Raw genomic sequence first — 22,293 nt, forward strand, 5'->3', positions numbered from 1 at the left:
GAGAAGTAGCACTCAAGGCACAAAACACTCGCTCCTCGTCTCAAGTGGCAGGCCGGGAGGAGACTAATAGATTTACCATAATGCAATTAGATGTCCACCAGGGCAAGCCGATCTGTCAGTGACACTCCAAGGCAGGAGAGGGAGGGGGCTCAAAACGGAGACCTGGCTATTTTGTCTGTGTCCTTCTCGCCGTCCAAAGTTCCCAGCCTCAGTTTCACATGACTGGAAACCTTAAAATGTCCCAAGGGGAAGGTGGATGAGACATTCTAAAAACAAGGGGCACACCAAGAAGTGCCACCAACACAGGGCTACTTAAAAGAATCCCAGTACATTTCTGAGCACAATTCAAAGTGTTGGTGCTGACCCTTAAAGCCCTAAACTGCCTCGGTCCAGTATACCTGAAGGAGCGTCTCCACCCCCATTGTTCTGCCCGGACACTGAGGTCCAGCTCCAAGGGCCTTCTGGCCATTCCCTCCCTGCGAGAAGCGAAGTTACAGGGAACCAGGCAGAGGGCCTTCTCGGTGGTGGCGCCCACCCTGTGGAACACCCTCCCACCAGATGTCAAGGAAATAAACAACTACCAGACTTTTGGAAGACATCTGAAGGCAGCACGGTTTAGAGAAGTTTTTGATGTCTGATGTTTTATTGTATTTTTAATATTTTGTTGGGAGCCGCCCAGAGTGGCCAGGGTCTAAATAATTTATTATTATTATTATTATTATTAATAATAATAATACAGTGGTACCTCTGGTTGAAAACGGAATCCGTTCCAGAGGCCCATTCACAACATGAAAGGAACGCAACCCGCGTCTGCGTACATGTGGGTCGGGATTTGCCGCTTCTGCGCATGCACATGACATCATTTTGCATGCATGCGCGAGCGGTGAAACCCGGAAGTAATCCTTTCCGGTACTTCTGGGTCGCCGTGGGACGCAACCTGAAAAAACGTAACATGAAGCAAACGTAACTGTACTATTATTATATCCAGGGACAAACCACATAGGTATTAGTCTATTTTTACCTCCTTTTCTTAATGGTAACATGGGCCATTCATAACGCAGGAATAGTCTTCACAACTGTGAGCAGGGCAGTGTGTTGGGGGCAAGTGAAGACAAGCTGCAGCACAGGCTTCCTCAACCCTCCAGATGTTTTGAGACTACAATTCCCAACATCCCTGACCACTGGTCCTGCTAGCTAGGGATCATGGGAGTGGTAGGCCAAAAACATCTGGAGGGCCGAGGTTGAGGAAGCCTGCTACAGCAGCTAACTAGAACATTGTTCATTGATCCTGCTCAAGGTGAAACAGAAAACACATTTTGGTCCCTGAAATTCATTCCGATTGTGCAGATAAAATATAACTGATGGAATTCTACAGGATGTGCTATTATTGTGTTTGAAAACGGTAAAGATCCAAGGATTTTCCCCTGCCCCCAGCCATGCACCTCTAGGTGGTACACGTGTCGGGCACCTGGGCACCTTCAGTTGGTTGCAAGTGGTTGAAAGCTAGGTGCAAAATGTGCCTGGCGCCTGCCTAATTTCAAATGCTGCCTCCAGGTGTCTTAAGACTACAGATCCCACCAGGCCCAGCCAGCACGGGCAGCAGTCAGGGAAGGTGTGAGTCGTAGCCATAACCTCTGGAGGGCACAGTGTGGCCTACCCCTGTTTTAAGAAGAAAATACGCCAGGTTCTTGGCAGCTGATCTGAGCTGCGACACTGGAATTCTACCTTGGCACAGGGTTATCCATACACCTCGTGCCTAAACCGCGGGCACAAACTGCGGAACCACTTTGACCCTTTGCAGAAGCTAGGCTGGCACGTGGCTGGCACCTGCCTCGGGTGCCACGATGCGAAGGAAAGAACAGGACAAGAACACAACCAATAAAGACGCCGGAGGCCAACCCATTTCCCAGAGCAGCAAGTGGAGGCAATAACCAAGACAAACAACATGCCCAGAGTTGAGAAAAGCCAGCGTAAAGCGTTTTTATTGCAATAATAAAACTCTATGTGTTTACGTGGTGATGGTGGAGGAGGCGGCGGAGGAAGAAGAGGCAGCGGCAATTCTCTTACCAAAACTCACTACGTGAGGGGATGGGGAGGGGGTCAGCAGGACACCAGGACGGGGGCCGGTGCATTGCCCAGGCGGCTGTGGCAAGCTGCGATGACCAGCATCAGATCTCCGTTAAGAACTCTCTACGGTGTGTCCGCACTCGGGGGGGCTGGGGGGCGGGCACGGGTTCACACCACCCCCATCACCCTCCGTGGGGAAAGCAGCACCTTTTGAAGTCCTTGAATTTAGCTAGCTGCGGGGATTCAGACTGCTAAAAGGTAAAAATATCCTGAAAATCCAGTAGAAAACACCACGCACCACAATAATGGCGGGGGTGCGGCGGAAGAGGTCAGTGGGCTGGGGGAGAGAGCTGCCCCCAGAGCAACAAGGTTGACGCTACGTCACCATGGAAGATGCCCCTTCCCCAAGATGGTAGTGGTGGGGGGGCAGGGGGGGAAGAGTCCCTTGTGGCCCCAGGTTTCAGCAGAGAACCGTATCAACTCCTATGACTGAGGCTTCCCGGTGATTCAGCCCTCGACAGCCTCTCAAACTGCTTTGTATGGCTTTGCAGCAGAAAAATCGGTTTTTTAATACAATAAGGTACTTCCCCAAAACAGAAACGGAACAAAGGCTTGCCTCATTTCAAGCAACTTTTCCTATATAATGTGAACCAACCAGTATATTTACTAGCAATGCTCGATCATACACAACTCAAGTCTACACCAAAAAAATATATAATAAGATTAAAGAACCTGACCAAAACAAAAACAAAAAACCAATAAACCCCAAAACAAGAGAACAGATAAGCTGAGGTTTTACAGCATGTAGCTTAAAAATGTCAAATATTGGAAGGAAACAAGGAAGGAGAATCAGAAGCAGAGCCGAGTGACCCAAAAACATTCAAATCAGGGTGGATGTAGTGGACAGCTGGGAAAGCTCCATACAAATTCATGTGCATTCGTCTTGAAGCAGAGATTTCTGGATTTCTCCATGTGCCAAACCTGTCAAGGCAAAAAAAGGGGGGGGGGACTTGCTTTAGAGTTTGCCCTGGAGAGGAGGGGTGTAACTGCGCTGTACAGAGAATGAGAGAGGGGGGGGAGAGGCGGGCGGAGAAAACAGGCGCAAATGCCAAAATAAAAAAGAGGGGGAGAAGATCCGACACCTCAGCCCTGTTGACTCAAGGCGTTGTACCCATTAGTTGCCCAGGCAACCCTGCTCAGGTGCCAAGTTCAGCTCTGGCAGGAAGCTCTCAATCTCCTGCTATTGCCACTTATGGCAAGATAGTCACACTTTGTGCCAGGCTGCTGAATGGGCCCGGGGTGCCTCGTTCTAGAGATTTCTGCGCAGACAGAGGCCTCCGAACACCTGCCTCTCCCTGAGCCACTGGAAGTGCCTCTTCCCTGTCTGTCTCTCTCTCTCTTTCGCACAAACACAAACCTGAGGAGTCTTCCGATACTGTCACCTACCCCGGAGCAGGGAAATGGAAGAACACATGCCTCTTGTCATTCCATTTTTAGAAGCTCCACGTCAAAAATTAGGGTGGCGTTGGGTGGGATGATACCCGGGTGGCCGGTGGCACCGTAGGCATAGTCTGGCGAGATTATCATCTTGGCTCGCTGCCCAACGCTCATCTGCAAAAGGAACACAGCAGGCCGTTAGAGCAGATGCAGCCCATTCCCACCTCCCGCTCTCAGCCTTTGTTTCCCTCCCCTGAAGGTGTCTGAATCCCCATTTCTGAAACACACAGGCCGGAAAAGGCAAGGTGCACAACAGGGGGACAAAGAAAAGCCTGGCAGCAAAAGGTCTCAGGTTTCCCTGCTGTGTCGGGGATGGACGGACCGCGAGACACTGGCTGGCCACATCCTTCATATTCCCTCCATTCCAGCAACGAGGACAAGGCAGACAGGCTTAGCTGCAAACTATTCCGGAAAGGACGCTGAGAGATGCCTCCATTTCTAGTCTGCATCCACTTCAGTCTTATCATGAGATGGCTGGCATGATATGCAAATCTCTCACTACTGTGACTCACATGCAAAAGGCAGGGATAAGACAGAGGTTGTTCCCTCCACGTAAACCCCACTGAGGTCATTACAAGCCAGATCCCAATTGCGGGGGGAAATCCCAGCCAGCCCAAAATATCACCCCGTCCCTTTCAGCCGCCAAACCTTCCCGCTTCGTGCACAAAAGGCAGGAAGAGCCCCCAACTCTCCTCTCCGCCCAACTCCTGCTACCTGGCACTGTTCAAACCTGCACACCTGGGCAACCCCTTCTTCCCAGCCACGGATGACCTCCTGTTTGCCCATCACAAACTTGAATGGCTTGTTCCTGTCACGGGACGAGTCAAACTTCTTTCCATCCTCCAGCATACCTGCGATGGAAAAGGAAGCGAACGTCATCCTGGGGGCAAAATACACCCAAGAGAAACATTTCCCAGGAGGATCGTGCCAGCAAAGGAAACAAATCGGACACATGTCAAAAAGCACTGGGCTCTCAACTGGGGTGGGGAGAGGAATTCAGATGGCAGATTAATTCAGTGAGACAGATTTCAGTCGATAACGGTCAACTACGGTGGAACCTCAGAACGCCGTGGAACTCGAATTTCCTCGAGCAGCATTTGAGGAACTTCAGTAATAGTTGCAAGGTAGATATAAGAAATTAGATTTATTAAGAATAAGTTTAATTATGATAAAAGTGTATATTGGCAATAAGTAATATGAAATTGAAATATGGAGTAGACGGGAGGTTGGGTCTTTAGTGTTAAGACCAATATATGTTTTATTGTTTGCTAAGAAAATTATGTGTCTATGGTTATTCTTGTGTGTAATTTGGTATTTGTGTTTTTTTTCTTGTAGTATCAATAAAAATCTTTATAAAAAAAAAGAATGCCGTGGAACTCGAACGTTTCAGCTCCAGGATGATCAGAAACCAGATGTGATTGTTCCAGTTTTTGAATGATTTTCAGAAGCTGAACGTCCAGCGCAGCTTCTGATTGGCTGCAGGACTCAAAATGTGTCATTTTGAGCGTCTGCGCATGCGCAAGCGGCGAAACCCGGAAGTAACCCGTTCCGTTACTTCCAGGTCGCCGCGGAACGCAACCTGAAAACGCTCAACCTGAAGCGTCTTTAACCCGAGGTATGACTGTATGCAGAAAAGTATGGTATGTGATAAATTTTGTGAAGTGCTTTGACCACTCTAAAATAGTCTACGAACATTAAGTATCATTAGGCGAGGCTTCCAGACGTAAACTGATTGTGCTGCTCTCTGCTCACAATTGTGCAAAGAGGGTCACATGTGGCTGCAAGAAAGGACCCACCAATTGTTATTTCCAGCACACCAGGAAAGGCAGAAAGCTGAGAAAAGCCTTTGGGGAGCCCTTGCAGCTTGCAGGCATCCGCAACAGGTCTGCCACAACCATTAAAGAGGATTAGTTTGTGATTAAGTGAGATATGCAGCTAAGCACAGGGCCAGCCAAGAACTTAAGACCAGCAGGGAAGGAGGTTCCAAGGACCTACATTCTGCTCCAGGGAAGAAAACAGCAAGGAGCTCTTTACCGCTTGAAGGTCCTGTATGCATCCAGTGCAAGACCCCTCCTGCCACGGGGCTCTTTACAAATTAAGAGCAGTGGTGAGCTTGGGTTGTAATGGCCAGCTTGACAGGATTGGCTTCCATTTTAAAAGGGCAAGACTTATCTTGGGAGACAGCCGAGCGAGATACAGGGACATTCGTGTCCAGAGCAAGGAGGTTGGTACGTTTGTCTAGTCTGCCTCTTCCCCCACTGGCCAATTCTGAACCTGAAGCGCTCACAGGTTTTGAGCTTCGAGAAGGAGTGAGGACCCACGTTCAGCACAATTCTTCCACTTTTATTTAGAACGTGCTTCTATGTCACCTTTCGAGGCACCGTTTGCCTAAGATGCGCACACAGCTTAAACAAAAGCAGATGAATTAATCACGCACAGTTATTTTTAAAATAGGTCAATTGAAAGGCACAACAGCATAGATCCCAGGAGCTAAAAGAATGCCACACATTCCGAAATCCTCACTTCCCTGGCTATGTCAACCACGACTTGCCCAAGTTTAACTGGTCAAGGAAATGAGAAGGCTAACTAGGCTCACTCCTGCATTGAGGCAGCAGTAAGTATCTAAGAGATGCTTCAGGACAAGGGTGGTCTAGAAACCGTGTCCAGGATCCAAAGAACAGCAGCCTGATGATAAAACTTGTATACTGCCCTATGAAGGTAAAGGACCCCTGGATGGTTAAGTCCAGTCAAAGGCGACTATGGGGTTGTGATGCTCATCTCGCTTTCAGGGCGAGGGAGCCGGCGTTTGTCCACAGACAGCTTTCCGGGTCATGTGGCCAGCAGGACTAAACTGCTTCTGGTGCAACGGAACACCGTGACAGAAACCAGAGCAGCGCATGGAAACGCCGTTTACCTTCCCGCTGCAGCGGTACCTATTTATCTACTTGCGCTGGCATGCTTTTGAACTGCTAGGTTGGCAGGAGCTGGGACAGAGCAACGGGATCTCACCCCGTCGCGGGGATTTGAACCGCCGACCTTCTGATCGGCAAGCCCAAGAGGCTTGGTGGTTTAGACCACAGCACCACCCGCATCCCTGCTCTATACCCATAGATCTCAGGGCGGTTCACAACGTAAAATTGCAATATATAAAAGACAAAATACATAATAAAAATAAAAACAAAGACAACCCAATAATCCCCACTTCCACAACACATTTAAAAGTTCTCAGCATCCACAGAACTGTGGCCTTGTATTATAAAAGAGCAGGCCTCAGCCCCATGGCGGGGAAACTCTTTTTCAAAGTTGGTGAGCTGGCTTGATAATCTCCTGCGGGGAGTGTGAAAAATTCCACTGAGCATGCCTAGATTAGCCTTTGGGATCCAAGCACAAGGACCTTTGGGAAAGCCTGAACAAAAAGACTCTTGGAACCTGGGAAATTTAAACCCGCCAGGCAATTCGACCCAAGTCAAGCAATGAAGATAGGCATCCGCAGTATTGTTTGGGTACGTTCACGGTGCAATCCGTCCTCGTCTAGTCGGAAGTAATCCCCACCAAGGCCAATGGGATTTACTCCTAATTATATGTGCATGGCAGGAGCAAGGAATCCGTTCCCCCCAACCCAATGGCTGCACTCTCTTCCAGGCAACCTGCCAACAGTTACATGGCCATTGGTGGGCGTTGCCTTTGTACAGAAGGCCAGTTTCTGCACATACTCTGGGTGGCCAGACTTCAAGGACACATTCTAGCCAGGTAAACGTATTGAAGGAGGGCGGTGAGGAAGGGCCAGCAAGGGGAGCCTGCCCACCCGTGGTGTATACCACTTCTGCTGCTTCTCTATAGTGAGACGACAATAACAGGAGATCAAGAAAAGTTCTGCACTTACATTTTACGCACAAGAACACAAACATGTTACACATTGTCATCACGCAAAGGGGTTCCATGCCCAGTTTAGCCAGGAATACTCAGATCTTTGGCTGGGACAGACAGACAGACTCTAACAGAGTCCTTCTGCAGGGAGCATCCATGTCACCCGTAACCTGATGACGAGTTTTGAGAAACAAACCTTGTTGACAAAATGGTTAACCAGACCGATATTTTCTCCTAAGTGTTCTGAACACAGGTCTAGAGGCTGCACAAGGGTGAAGGAAAGAGCACATTGCAAAAGATGCGTGAGGTTTTGATTCTGATCTTACCGGAGAGCAAGGAATTGAGCATCCGTATGCTACCACCGTCTTGCTCTCAGGCGCCACCTTTCCAGACTCACTGTCACACTGCTCTCCAGGGATGCATTCCTGTTCCAGCAACTCCTTCTGACAGGCAAACCTTCCATGTGCCTAACGTCTGCAATGGCCTAGGCCACAACGCATGTATGCGCTGAGGTCTTCCCCTCTGAGACCTCCCAAGGAGGAGGCTGAAAAAGAGGCACTCTTTCCCACTTACACTTTTGGCTATAGAGTTGTACCTCAGAAGTCAAAAGGAATCCCGTTCCGGAAGCCCATTTGACTTCCAAAATGTTCAGAAACCAAAGCGTGGCTTCTGATTGGCCACAGGAAGCTCCTGCAGCCAATCAGAAGCTGCGGAAGCCCGTCAGATATTCGGCTTCCAAAAACAGTTCGCAAACCAGAACGGTCATTTCCGGGTTCGCGTCGTTCAGGAGCCAAAACGTTCGAGAACTAAGCTGTTCGAAAACCAAGGTACGACTGTATGTGCACCTGAAGGTTCGGATTAATTCTACTGGAACTGACTAGGTCTGAAGGCAACCCTGTTTAGGGAGGTTTTTAATGAATGATGTCTTAATGTACTTTTAATCTCTCGTTGGAAGCCGCCCAGAGTGGCTGGGGAATAAATAATAAATTTTAATTTTTTATTTATTTACTTACTACTAATACTACAACACAGATCCTCTAGAAAAGTGAAGTGTGAGCTATGCACCCTCTTGCTTCCTTCCACGCTGTTCTGAAGCAGAGAAGTAGTGATGGGGAGGGTGCCTCAGAAATCCAAATGTGCCAACAGGCCTAAAAGGGTCCGCAGTCCCTTCCTTAGAGAGATCAAATGAGCTGAAGGCGCAGGGCAGCAGCTGGGGGAAGATGGAAGAGTTTAGCCGGTAGAAGCCCGAGAGACTGGCAGACCTGAACAGCAAGATATTGAAAGCAGTGAGGACAGCGGTTGAAAGTGAAATAGTGTGAGCACACAGCAGCGATAGCAAAGTGGTGAGAAGGAGGGCAAGGAGGGCCGGTAACGCGCATCCTGCCTTAGGACTAAAGGAAGGAGACAAAGTGGTGTGGCTGCATGCGCCCAGATTTCTTAAGTATATACTGCACAGAAACAGGACTTCAGTGGAGCCATGCCCCAATTTTCCCAGACTGCCTGACTACCACAGTTGCAGCTCTCTCTTTTTCTTCCTAGGGAGCCGACAAGAACTCTGGGGCAACACCACATGTCTTCACAGAATGCAGACTTCTTAGGATAAACTTGCATGCGCGTGCGAACAGCACAGAAGGCGCCTGAGCTCGAATAATCCCTAAAAATCCATGCGATGCTTTGCGCCTTCTGCTTTGGGGAACGCAGGCCAGGTTCCGGCGAAGGGGGAAGGTGGGGAAGAACACAACAGCTCCCTGCGCTGCCTACCTGCTCTCAGGTTGCCAATGCCCTGTATTAAAGCATCTCAGATATGGGTCTCATTAACAGCCCTGGTTTTTGATGGCAGGAGCTGCAGACACACAGGTGTAGATTTCCTGTTAGTTGTACACTGGGCATGATCAGGGTCTGCTTCCGCTGCCAGCATTCCCTTCTGCACATGGGCTGGGCAGAACTCTCCCCAGCCCAAGCCAGATTCAAACAGAGTGTGCTCAAATGCCGACTTATAAAGCACAGCAGTGCAAGGGAACGCGTCCGGGCCCAAGGGCAAGAGCAGAGTGAGGAAGTAGCTGCATTGTTTTTATTACTTGTACTTGGGCTTGCTCAACAGTAGGACAGTGTTTCTCAAACGTGGGTCTCCAGCTATCGTTGAACTACAACTCCCATCATCCCTAGCTAGCAGGACCAGTGGGTCAGGGATGATGGGAGCTGTAGTCCAGCAACAGCTGGAGTTTGAGAAACACTGGAGCAGGACACAAGGAGAAGGGAGGCTGTGTGTGGAAGGTGGAAACCGCTCCCCCTAGAGGAGCAGTTCTCAACCTGTGGGTCCCCAGATGTTGTTGGACTGCAACTCCCATCACCCCTAGCTAGCAGGACCAGTGGGTCAGGGATGATGGGAGTTGTAGTCCAACAACATCTGGGGACCCACAGGTTGAGAACCGCTGCCCTAGAGAGAGGTCTGTGCCTTTGGTACTCAAAGAAGCAGAGATACAGCCTCTGCTGGAAAGAAAATAATATCTGGACCCCTCTGATTTGAACACCCACTGACCCACCAGGTTGCGTAATATGGCTCTAGGGTTTCTGGATTCAAACTAGTTATGCTAGATGCCTTCTAGGATAGATTTTGGCCTGGAAGCCACCTCTGTTGCGCAAGCAGATGACACAGGCGGGGAGATAGGTGAAGAAGCAAAAGCCCATTTGTTCTCCTGGCCCTCTCAGTGGCATTCAGTACAGTACTAACTATGGTTATCTTTCTGGGCTGCCTTGGAGGAACAGGAATTTAAAAACTTTTCCTTTAAAGCCAAAGACACTTATCCTCTTCAGAATGCAGCACTCAACAAGAAATCAACAGTTTGGGGTGGTTGTTTTTCCATGTATGCAGAATTGCATAACAGTCCCCACTTAGGGTAACAAATGTTTACTGGCCCAGTTATCAAATTAAGCCAGCCTCCAAAATGGCCAAAGAATACCAAACCCACACGATTTTTTGTGAATCAAAACACATTCTTGCAGCAAAATCAAATCTAACATTCCAAGCACGGGGGAGACTGCCAAATACTGACAAGTCACAGCCCCCACTTGGAGCTGGAGGAAGAAAAGGAGGAGGAGGAGGAGGAGGAGGAGGAGGAAGAGAGCCAAAGACAAAGCCAGGACTCCCCTCCAGAGCAGGAGGATGGATGGAGATGTTTGCCACCACGGATAAGGAGGGGAACTGCCGAGAACAAAGAGGAAAAGTTGACAAGGTGGAAAGTGCAGCTTTGGACCCGGAGCTTGAGACATCGAGGGATCCAAGCAGCGCACATCCGTTTTTCGCAAGAGGCCAATGCCTGTACGAGAGCTTCCACATTTAAAGCAGCAGCCCTGCTCAGCTTCCTCCTGGGACAAGGCATCGTGCTTTCTAGCTCCGTGGAATTATATTTTAAGAGATGTCTGAGGCACCTTTTTACAGAAGGCGGTAAAAATATTCCTGTTCAATAGCAGCCAAATACAGTTCAAGAACTGTATTTGGCTGTTATTTCTATTTTATTTTTTGCACTTCACAGCATTTGGCTGTTTATCCTTGCCCTGGGGGGGGGGAGGGTTAAGGCTTATCTCAAGGAATGCAGTATGCAAGTAAAATGGCATAGCATGCAGCATCTAATGCAAAAAATAATAATAATTATGAACCTAACAAGAGTTTGGCTGCTGCATGAGAACAAAGATCCGGCACTCTGTTCTCAGTGCGGACACTGGTGTCCAACGCTTAGGGCCTTCTGGCAGTTCCCTCGCTGCGAGAAGCCAAGTTACAGGGAACCAGGCAGAGGGCCTTCTCGGTAGTGGCACCCGCCCTGTGGAACGCCCTCCCACCAGGTGTCAAAGAGAACAACAACTACCAGGCTTTTAGAAGACATGTGAAGGCAGCCCTGTTTAGGGAAGCTTTTAACGTTTGATGTTTTATCGCGTTTTTTAATACTTTTAATACCACCGTATTTTAATACTTTGTTGGAAGCCGCCCAGAGTGGCTGGGGAAACCCAGCCAGATGGGCGGGGTATAAATAATAAATTACTATTATTAATATCATTATCAGTGGCCAAGCAGGACGTGAACACAATGGCACGCTCCTTAAAGCCTTTTTCGGCTGGCTACTGAATAGATCTTATGAAGTTAAAACGTAGAGTATGAAAGGTAAAGGGACCCCTGACCATCGCGACCGACTCTGGCGTTGCGGCGCTCATCTCGCTTTATTGGCCAAGGGAGCCGGCGTACAGCTTCTGGGTGATGACTAAGCCGCTTCTGGCGAACCAGAGCAGCACACAGAAACGCCATTTACCTTTCCGCCGGAGCGGGTTTAACCCACAGCGCCACCCGCATCCAAAAAATGTTGAGTACGCACTCCAAATAACCACAACATGCGAATTCTGTACAGCTGAGATTCCACTCCCAACTCAGGAGCTCAAGTCCCCTGCAATTATTTCCGGATCAGGAAATCCATATCCTTCTCTCAAAAGCTGGAAGAATTCCAAGGATGCTAAAAACTAGTCAGTATGGACAAAGATGGTAATTGAGCTGCTGAACATGCATTTGTGGCAGCCATCGTTTGTTAGCCAATTCACCTTTCCGTGGGTCACACTGGTTCAAATGGAGCAGCTCCCACAAAGCCAACTTAAGGCACCTCAGGCATTATGCAGCAGCACAGACAGAGGGGCAGGAAAGTATATCAACTGCCTTGAATGCCATTTTCTGATAAAGCAATTTAAAGCCTAATGCTAAGCTTGCTTAGATGAAAGCCCCATTGAATTCAATGCTATTTATTTATCTCTCCCACCTTCAGTAAAAATCACTCCCCAGTAGATTTACTCTCGGGTAATCTTGCACGGAATTGCAGCATTTGCCACAGACGGCAGACACCCTGTGTAACTCTGCTGCAACACACTGCCCCTCTCTTAAAAGGTTACTCGATCAGAAAACAACAAAAGGCTGCATTTGTTGCAGGAAGTGAGAAACTGCAGCCCTCTGAGTGCCTGTAGCCTGGGCAACAGTCCTATACGTGCAATTTGAATTGAATGAAGAATGGCTCCATTTCAAGAAGGTCAGACATCTCGCATTCACTGGGTCTTTGCCACAGTTGGCAGGCTGCCCTCCAGAGCCTCAGAAGGCAATGTGCAAATTGGCAAGAGGCGGCCCAGGAGTTCCCACCCACTTCGATTTGCAGCACAGAGAGAGCAAGGAGCGTCTCAGAGGCTGCTTTCGCTGCCGCTTCAAGTGCCGGCTGCACAGTTGGCCTTTCAGCTACAAAGGCTCCTCATCACCTTACACGGTAAAGCCCTTCCCAAGCAGGCAAACGTCCCCGTTAAAGCCAGCGGCTGGAAAAACAAAGGGCATTCCTGTCCCAGAGCCGTTTACTTTGGGGAGGTATGAACAGAATGTGCAACATTTCCTAGAGTGCCATCTTGCTGCACTGGAACGGAGACGCGATTCTCTGGCAGCCTACGGAGGCTGGCAGCCGGTCCTGTTAGCAACAAGAGGCTTGGCGGTGGTGGGCAAAGGTCCAGATTTAAGTCGGGATACGAAAGGGCACAGTCTCCCGATGACAGCTTATTTGCAAACTGTGGCGAGCTTCGTTAGGTTCTACAAAAAGGCAAGATGGAGACCAGTTGCAGCAGCTGCCCCAGAAGACACAGGCCATTGGAGGTCAGAACACACACATTGCTCGCTTAGAAGGAGGGGATCCTGGGAAGGAGAACAGGCAAGCTGTGGCTTCCCCAGTTTCAGCACTGACCAGTGAGGAACAGGAAAGCCACAAAGCTCTGCATGCGCACTCATGGGCAGACAGGGCCTCCAAAGGAGCCTGCATCTCTTGGCACCTGTCAGCGCCGTCTCTGAATGGCTCACTCCCCTCAACTGCCACGACATGGTCCAAATCATGCTCGGCACCCAGGACCACGCATTGCCAAGGAGGTGGGCATATTTACAAGCACACTTTTTGCAGAGAGACAACCTGCTTTGCTTAGACCCCTGAAATCTATGCCCTTGTGTTCTTGACCACTGCTTTCCAGGGCGTCACTTATCTCGTAACCCAAAACCCATCCCAGAAACGCCTCGCCCTGCCTCAATGCTTTCTCATGGAAGAAAACGGAATCACAGAATTGGAAGGTACCCCCTGAGGATCATCAAGTTCAGCAGTTCTCAACCTGTGGGCCCCCAGATGTTGTTGTACTACAACTCCCATCATCCAGGAGCTCTGGCCTTGCTAGCTAGGGGTGATGGGAGTTGTAGTTCAACAACATCTGGGGACCCACAGGTTGAGAAAGGCTGATCTAGTTCAATCCCCTGCAGAAATATGCAGCTGGGCCTTACGGCAATAAAACCTGCAGCCACAACACTGTGTGCACCATGCTGACATGACAGAATCTCCATCTTCCTGCATCATCCAAGCGACAAGGGAGCTCAACAACTGCCAAAGCCAAGCCCACGGAACCTTGAAGGGTTCTGCAAGGAACAATCCAATCTCACTTCTAGAACATGAACTGGACAGATCACTAAGACAACCACCCTCCTCTGTCCCTGTTATCCTTAATTCCTCAGCAAAAGTAACTCAACACACAAACCACAGAGAAGGGGAAGTGTTGTCAAACCCAGATTGCACTGTGAACCCAGAAGACTCAAGTTCAAACCTCAAGCCTACGAGTTGGCCTTGGCTATTACTTATAAACTTCCATGGTTTTGTAAGTTTCTAATGGATAATTTTTATTTAATCCCACAGTCTCACACAATTCTGTTATGAGTTTTAGGGCTGGGAGATACCTGGCTCTCAACGTCGGGATATATCACCAGCTAATATAACACAGTGTCTGAAATAAGGATGCAGCCATGTAGAAGCATCAGTGGGCTTCACGATTTTCTCCGCACTGTGATTTTTGCATAGCACACACACACACACACACACATGGTGATATATTGCCGGGTCAAAAATTATGAAACTGATGCCACAATATGGATTTCAAACTGATTTGGGGTGATATATCACCCAGCCCCAAGGAGCTTTCTCCAGCACTGTAGGAAAGATGTAAAAAAAAAATATTTAAGGACAATTGTGATATGGTTAGGAATCTGTGGGCCTACACAGTATTTTTTTTCCAGCAGAAGAGTGCTTCTGGAGGACCAGTTAGTTAGGAGTTGGTATAAACCCAAATAAATGTACCCCAAATGTACCCAATGATCAGACACCACCAAATTTTACACAGCTGCCAACGTTGTTCAAAGCATGGGGCTCAGCAATTTTAGAAACACTAGCCGTGAACTGAAACCAGTCCTTCATCTGAACAGACACATGAAAGAGGATTTGTTCCTGTGTGACATGACAACTGAAGGCTCCGCCATTAGGTCCAGATCTAACTCTTAAGATTGGAACACACCCTGGTCCACTTCAGACCTAATGATCTGATGGCTTAATGGGCCCATGTGCTCCCTCCTCATCATAGTCTGATATCTTTGTTTGCAAGCAGAAATAAGGACACAGTGGCCCAATTTGGATGTCAAAGAAAACTGGTTTAACAAACTCTGATCATCTTCCTTGTGGATAAGAGAAGATCTGCTGGATCAGACCAAAAGCAGGACATGTTCTGGCAACCATGTTCAGGCAGCCATTAGATGGTATACATGAGAAACGGGGGCAGAACCACCCATTTAAATTAGCTTGTTCCAAGTGTAGAAGTAAAATAAAATACAGGTAAAGGTAAAGGGACCCCTGACCATTAGGTCCAGTCATGGCCAACTCTGGGGTTGCAGCGCTCATCTCGCTTTACTGGCCGAGGGAGCTGGCATGCAGCTTCCGGGTCATATGGCCAGCATGACTAAGTTGCTTCTGGCGAACCAGAGCAGTGCATGGAAACGCCATTTACCTTCCCGCCGGAGCGCTACCTATTTATCTACTTGCACTTTGACGTGCTTTCGAACTGCTAGGTTGGCAGGAGCAGGGACCGAGCAACGGGAGCTCACCCCATTGCGGGGATTCGAACTGCCGACCTTCTGATCGGCAAGCCCTAGGCTCTGTGGTTTAACTAGCCACCCGCGTCCCTTAAAATACAGGTAGCACCCAGTAAAACCCATTGCAGGAGCACTGATCTAACCAAAAGTGTGCTTCTAGTGTGCCAGAAGAAGCTATATATATATTATTTTCCTCAAAATAGTAATCTCAACAGCACACGGCCTAAACAATTCGGCGCTGCATCCCAGCAAGTTTTGCAACATGCTATGTAAGATGCCAACACACAACATCCCAGGTGAAGTATACTGGCCAACATGAACAGGAAAAATCCTTTCCCAACTCATGGTGAAAAATGAAGATTGCCTTTTAACTTCTGTTACCAGTCTGATAAGTCCCTAAGCTGACACTATCAATGTTTGGCATCCCCTGAAAACTACGTCTATACGTTGTTTGGCCCTGACCCTCAACAGTCTGAAATGACATCGGGTGCATGCAATTTAGTGCCACACTATTACACGTGTTCCGTCTGCAAAAGCATTTTCGCTTGCAAGGCAGAAAGATCCCCCTGGCACTGTTCTGGGGGTACCCCAAAACCCCAGAGCAAGTTTCAGGGAGCACAGGGATATAAGGGGGGGGGGGAAATCCCATTTCGAAAGTGGAAGCCCTTTTGCAGGCCTTCCGCTGGCAGAGTTCATTAGGTGAATCACACTCATCGTACAGTCATTTCCAATTGGCTATACAGTGGCATCATCCCATTCATGATCCCTGAATGGCTGAGATCACCCGAGATCAATACTCTGAGGAGAATTAATGGGATCAGAGGCGACTGAAGAGAAAAGAATATCAACACCATTTGTCTCAGAATTACTAGCTTCTACCTGAAGAATGAAACCAGATATTTGGTTCAGCTCTCTTTTTAAGAGGTGTCCTGCTTCCAGTTCAGTTATGAAAATGGAGTGGTGGGGGCACAGATGCTTCTTACCCCACCAGACCAGTTGGAGAAGTCGACTGTGCAAAACGGGGCCTGCTCTCAATCACATAAAGCTGATTTTAAATGAATTTCATGCTTGGGAGAGGAGCACCTTGCCTGCCACATCTGGAAACTACTTGCAGTGGGGAAACCCAAACTGCTCCTACTAAGTTGACAGTTCTTGTAAATGCATCTGAAATGCTACGCACAGGTTCCCTGTTACTCCCACACTGGCACCAGAGATAATTCATTTATAGCTTGCATAATCCAAAACTGCCCCATGAGGTGTGGTCAGGATCGCAGTTTAGAATTCCCAGCACGCAACACATGCCCTGAAGGCTGTGGCGGAGAACCATCCTAACTTTTTAACTCCTGTGATACAGAACATGCAACCCTCATGCCCCAAAACCATTTCTCCTCTTCTTCCATGCTTTGTTCCCAAAACTGTTGTGTTGCCAAGAGAACGTCAGCAATGTCTAGGCAACACGATGACCATGTACATATGCAAAGGACAATCTTTATCGAATTCCTTCAAAGCATAACAAGTACAAAATGAAATCTTCAGTCTCAAAGTCTCTGAAAATCTTTAAATGAAGTGAGGTACCAGACTTTATATGAAGCTGTGAAGCTTTGTGTATTCGGCAAATATGATGTCCAACACTGAACAGTGATTCCAGATACTGACTACTGTTTCGTAGAATTCTTCATCAGCGTGGTGGGAGGATATAGAATTGCTTCATAAACCCATCTTATTTTGAATGAATGTATGTAAATGAAAATATCATATGCTGTGGAACAGTGCTCATGTAATAATGTAGTCATTGCTCACTGTCTGTATCTGGCATCTTGCACATACGATCCCTATCCTGCTCACATCGGATGCTGCTCGCTAAGTCAGACCAGGGCAACCTTTTGAGCAGATGTGCCCCTTGCCAAAAAAAAGCTAAACCAGAGCATGAAACACCTGAGAAAGGAGAGCGGCTGCATTTTAGCACCACGGGGCTTGCTAAAGGTAAGACGGTGTTGTCCAAACACACCCACCCACCCCCAAATGAAGTGGAGATGACGGAAAGGCGCTGCCTATGGCTAAGCCCTCTCCAAATGCTCCACAGACACAGAAAAGGAAGGCTGCGCTGCCAGCACCAGAGGGCGGGCGAATCTCCTGTCCCAACCAACAGCCTCCAGGTCCCCTGCCAGCCATCCCTTTGTTCTTCCTGGCAGCGCAAGAGGCAGCCAGGGAGAGACCATCCTCATTTCCTTTCCCCACCCAATGACAGCAGGGAAGGAAAGAGAAACAGATGGAGTGGCTGCTAATCCGGGAGGAGCGGAGAGGGAGGAGGTCTGCGCCGGCACCAAGCCTTCCCTTTTCTTCCCCTTTGGCATCCAAGAACGGGGTCCCCAGGAAATACTATGCAGGAAGGAGGAAGGAAATCGCAAGGGGAGGGTGGCAGTCCAGTGAAGAGCTAGCTTGTTCCACAAGCTATACAGGACAGAGCTAAAGAGAATATCTCCAAGGGGGCAGGCCCTTTGCTGTTTTAACTCACACCAGAGGAGAGTCCTCCCTCATAAGCACCCAAGGGGTGCTGTGCCAAATCTCAACAGACCCTGCAGCCTGGAGGCCAGAAAATCACTTTGCCTTCCACAGCTACATCACGGTGGAAGAACTGGTTATTCAACCTGGCATCTTCCCCTAAAAACAGGATACTCTCCATCGACTGCATTCCCAGAATTTCCCTGGAGGCTTCCAAAAAGATTTCGCTCCCCAGACTGCAAGTTTAACTGCTATGTTACTGCTTCCACCCATTTGTCTCCCTTACTTCCCCAACCCCACCCCAAGGATGTTTGAAGAGCAGCTACCACTCAGCTAGCATTACGCCTTCTTCATATTTCTGGCACAGTGAGAACCCTTGCAAGTGCATACAAAGCAAGGGGTGTCAAGAAGAAAAATCAGCCACTACGCTGCTAAGAACCAGGCCATCCATCCAACCGCTGTTGGAAGTAGCTCTACCCATATAAGCAGCTTGGTTGTTACAGCGCAACCACGGCAAAGCATTCTGGCCTTGCATACTTCATAGTGTTCTCCCTCCCGCCACAAACAGCTTCAAGCCCTACAAGGAAAGAACTCAAACCTTCACTCCTCGTGGGCGGCCAGCTCTGCAGGTGCACAATGCATACCGTACACTGTGCGGCATCAGGAACATGGAACTCTGCACCAACTCCCAACTTTAGAGCCATTATGATACAGGCCGTGGTCGATTCACACGGGGGCTACTTTCCAATGAACTGCACACTTACGTGAAATCGTGTATAATCCAAACACCCACTGAAAAACCTTGCGAACACCCGAATCCACCCCTTTTGGTGACATTTTCAGATCACTTCCAGGTTTGGCACAATGCGATTGCGTGCATTTGCACACATTTTGGACATACCTAGAACGGTCACTGCCTGTATTCTTGTCCCAGGTGGTCTCTTCTATGCGGCACACACAGTCTCTCCATGGGTCAGGCAATGATGTGAGATGGCTCTCCGTAAAAATGGCAATGGGGCCTATAGAGACGCTTTTGGCCAGCTGCAATCCAGTAGTGGAATCCAACAGCCTTTCAGAAGTCTGCCATACTCAGACCCTGGTTTCCTTCCATATGTAATTCACGTATGGATCATCACTCACTGCATGCAGGAAGGGCAAGGGATTTCAGGATGCTGTGTGAATATTTACAATTTAAAGTTGCTAGAAGCCGTAAGAGATAGAGGGCAGCCAGCGATTCCATGGGTGCCTTTGAAGCCTTCTTCCAAGATACTGGGCTGTCGCCTCCATCTCTTCCTAGCAATGAATCCCAGTACAGAAAGGGGAACACCTTAGTGGACAAATTAGCTGTCAGTTCCACAGATCAACCAATCAGGCTCCAAGCAGCAAAGCGAAATATCTACCAAAGAAGGTTAACACAGAGTTCACGTTCCACCAGATTCAGAGCCACGCTCAAAATCGGGGAGCATGTTCTCAAAAAAGGGGCACAGGCAACATGTTTCAACTACATGCTTTCCCACTGCACATAGCACAGCAGCTGACTTTCCAACTAGATCAAATTCATGGCGTCTCTCAACAATTTGCGCACTTTTGATCAACCTAGGGAGCAGACAGGCTCTTTGCTAAAAGGGTTTAACATGAGCCAAAATGGAAGTACTTCTAATATAATATGCAAATCACCACAGTACTGCACCCAGGTGATTAAGTACAGTACTTTGGCACAATCGTTTGAAGACCTGTGCTTTCCTCACATTGCCAATATTAGATTTTGCAGTACAAAAATATGTTAGATGACCTGTGTAGCACCAAAGAATCAGTCTGAGTGCAGAGACAGTGAATGACATGCTAATGAACACTTGATAAAAGAGGCTACCTGAAAGGTAGCACATTTTTTAAACACACACACATGGATATGCAGTTATATATGGAACCTCAGACCCTTCTACATATCACTAAAACCACAAAGGTGGGAAAAATGAACTCCACGTTAACAGCCCACTCGCAAAGACCACTAACCAACCCAGAATAACCAAAAGCATGCACCAGCACCTCAAATCCTGTCCTCGTGATCAGGATGTCAGGCATAGAAGCTTCTGAAAAAGGACCCAGGCACTTGAAAATAAAGGACACTAGGCAAAATGTACTAAAGCTCTGTCTGCCTAAGGCAGTTTCGTATATATATAAAAATATCAAGATGCACTGAAACAAGCGTACACAAGGATCTGCCTTATGTTCAATCAGACCACCGGATCCATTTAGCTCTGTGTTATCTACACGGACTGGCAGCAGCTCTCCAGGGTTTCAGAAGGGAGGAGTCCTCCCCAACAGTACCTGGAGAGACCAGGTACTTAACCTGGGACTTTTCGCACCCAAAGCACAGGCTCTATCATTTAGCTATGGCCCCTTCCTCAATGCTTGCTTCCACTGCCCAAGAAATTTAGGCTTTTTCCTGAAGTATTTTTTAAAAAAAATTCCAGCCCCCAAAATCTTGCCCACAAACATGAAACACATTTTTTCACTCAGTTCTGATGGAAGTTCCTTAAATATTCCAACCGTCAAAAAGCAAGTAAGCAAGCTACTGTAACAAATAAATAAATTTGGGCAGATTGGCTGGCATGACAGACAATCACTTGGGAAACAGAGCAGGCCAGAAACATCGAAACCGCAACCATGTTTTTTAGCCTTTCAGACGGAGAAGCTTAACAGAGAAGCATGCGGTTGCAGGCGAGGGCGGCATAAACCCCGCAAGATGCCAACCCCAGCCTAAGACCCCTGCCAGAAACAACAAGATTTATGACGAAATTGCAGTATTAAGGGCAAACAGCTTATCTAAGTAGCACCTTCCTTTTGGCGAGATCCTTTCCGCCTAGCCCAAGCACAGCTGCTTTGGAATCCATGGCTGCTCCAGTAGTACCTCTGAGCAGGTGGTGGCTCAGGGAAAAACCACACACTGGATTTAAACATGGGTGCCGTAGACCACAAAGCTCGCTGGCGTGGAGGGGGCGGCATGCGGAGAGACCCCCACACAGCCACCCCTCTTCGATGCATGCAGCAAGACCCACGGAGCATCAGTTGCCAAGGGAAGAAAGGGCACAGATTTGAGTCCCCACCACCCGATTTCCAAAAGCAGGTTTGTGGGTTGCGATGCCCAAAATACAGTTAAAATGCGAGGGAGGAGGGGGTTGTTTTTGCAACCAGGTAAGGAAGGAGGAGCCTCAGCCTGCCAATCATCCCCCCCCCTTTGACAATTAAGGATTTCCTCTAACCAATGCACCTTATGCCACCGTGCCCAGCCATATCCTAACCCTCTACTGAAAGGAAATGGGGGGGCACAGATTTCTGCTCCTGCCTCTCCCCCCCCATAACATTTCACCCCCTACAAGCTGAGACACACTCGCCCCCCCCCCCACACGCCCAGTTGCCCCCTCCACCCCTCCCTTTTCTGCTCCAAGCGCAAAACGCAGCTGTGACCCCCCTCCCTCCCCACCAGACACAGAGAAAGACCGTTTGCAGACGACCCCTCCCCACCCCAACCAAAAAGCCTCCCCCACCCCCACATTCCGGGAAGTGGGGCGAGTGGGGGGGTTAAAAGAGGGTCATTCAGACGACGAGACTCACCCGTGTAGTGCACCACGCAGGTCTGCCCTCGCTTAGGGAAGGTCCTCCCTAGAGAAGATAAAAAGGCAGTTAATGGGGGGGGAGAAGAGGGGGCTGGTGCCCCCTAACCTCTTGAGGGGGGGTCGTCGGTTGAGGGGGGGGTCTCTCGGCTCACCGTCCCCGGGGGAGATGGTCTCCACGCGCACGCCCATGTGGCCCGGCCCGCGGCGATGCTAGTCCCCAAAGGCGCACCGGGAGGAGCGGCAGCGGCGGCGAGTCCGGCAGGCGAGAGGAAGGCGAAGCAACGGCGGACGAGCCACCAACGCCTGGAGCGGAGGAGGAGGAGGAGGGGGGCGGGGAGGGAGGAGCCGCGCCTGCGTCCTGCCGTTTAGAACGGAAGCCCCGCCCCACGCCGCCGCCCGGCCTCGCCTCGCCTCGCCGGAGTCGGCCGCCGCTCGGAGCCACGCCCAGCCGTTTCTCGCGCGCGCGCGCCCGCTCGGAAAGGCGAGGCGCACGTGGCCGCGGCGGTGGGAGGAGCAAAGAGCGCGGCTGAGGGAGAGGGGAGAGCAGACGCCGCCGCCATCTTGGCTGCTGCCCCTCAGGGAGGAGGCGGGAGAGGGAGAGCGGGCTACTCCCTCTTTCTCCCCCGCCCCCGACTCTCCTACAGACATATATACATATACTAATATATATATTATTACGTTATTACATATATAATACTAATATATATATATATATATATATATATATATATATATATATATTATAATGCTAATAACAATATATATATTATTAGTAGTACATCACAT

The 22,293-nt window shown here is 49.0% G+C and overlaps 1 protein-coding gene across 5 annotated transcripts; it reads right to left on the minus strand.

Annotated features, from left to right (window-relative positions):
* Positions 1–1,955: 1,955 nt before the first annotated feature.
* Positions 1,956–22,084, minus strand: FKBP1A (FKBP prolyl isomerase 1A). 5 transcript variants are annotated; one of them, XM_083619268.1, is made up of 5 exons: positions 21,660–22,084; positions 21,506–21,553; positions 4,303–4,415; positions 3,514–3,678; positions 1,956–3,048 (listed from the first exon to the last, which is right to left on the minus strand). In XM_083619268.1, exons 1-4 carry the CDS (start codon positions 21,694–21,696, stop codon positions 3,550–3,552), a joined length of 327 nt encoding a protein of 108 aa, XP_083475394.1. In that variant the 5' UTR covers positions 21,697–22,084; the 3' UTR covers positions 1,956–3,048; positions 3,514–3,549. The 5 variants fall into 5 exon arrangements, with proteins under 5 accessions (XP_083475394.1, XP_083475395.1, XP_083475392.1 ...); XM_083619269.1 differs by having other exon boundaries at positions 3,544–3,678; positions 21,660–21,858; XM_083619266.1 differs by lacking the exons at positions 21,506–21,553; positions 21,660–22,084 and adding an exon at positions 20,728–20,911 and having other exon boundaries at positions 3,544–3,678.
* Positions 22,085–22,293: the final 209 nt, after the last annotated feature.

This window comes from Podarcis filfolensis (genome assembly GCF_964270895.1).
Source record: "Podarcis filfolensis genome assembly, chromosome: 6".
Lineage (NCBI taxonomy): Eukaryota > Metazoa > Chordata > Lepidosauria > Squamata > Lacertidae > Podarcis > Podarcis filfolensis.

Excerpts from the sequence above, each read along its gene's own strand:
- FKBP1A (XM_083619266.1), bottom strand. The coding sequence starts at position 20,896 with ATGCCGCCCCCTCCACGCCAGCGAGCTTTGTGGTCTACGGCACCCATG. Across the intron at positions 4,416-20,727 it reads AGGATCTCGCCAAAAGGAAG|GTATGCTGGAGGATGGAAAG; the intron begins GTGCTACTTAGA and ends TTTCCATCGCAG. Across the intron at positions 3,679-4,302 it reads GGGAAGAAGGGGTTGCCCAG|ATGAGCGTTGGGCAGCGAGC; the intron begins GTGTGCAGGTTT and ends TTCCTTTTGCAG.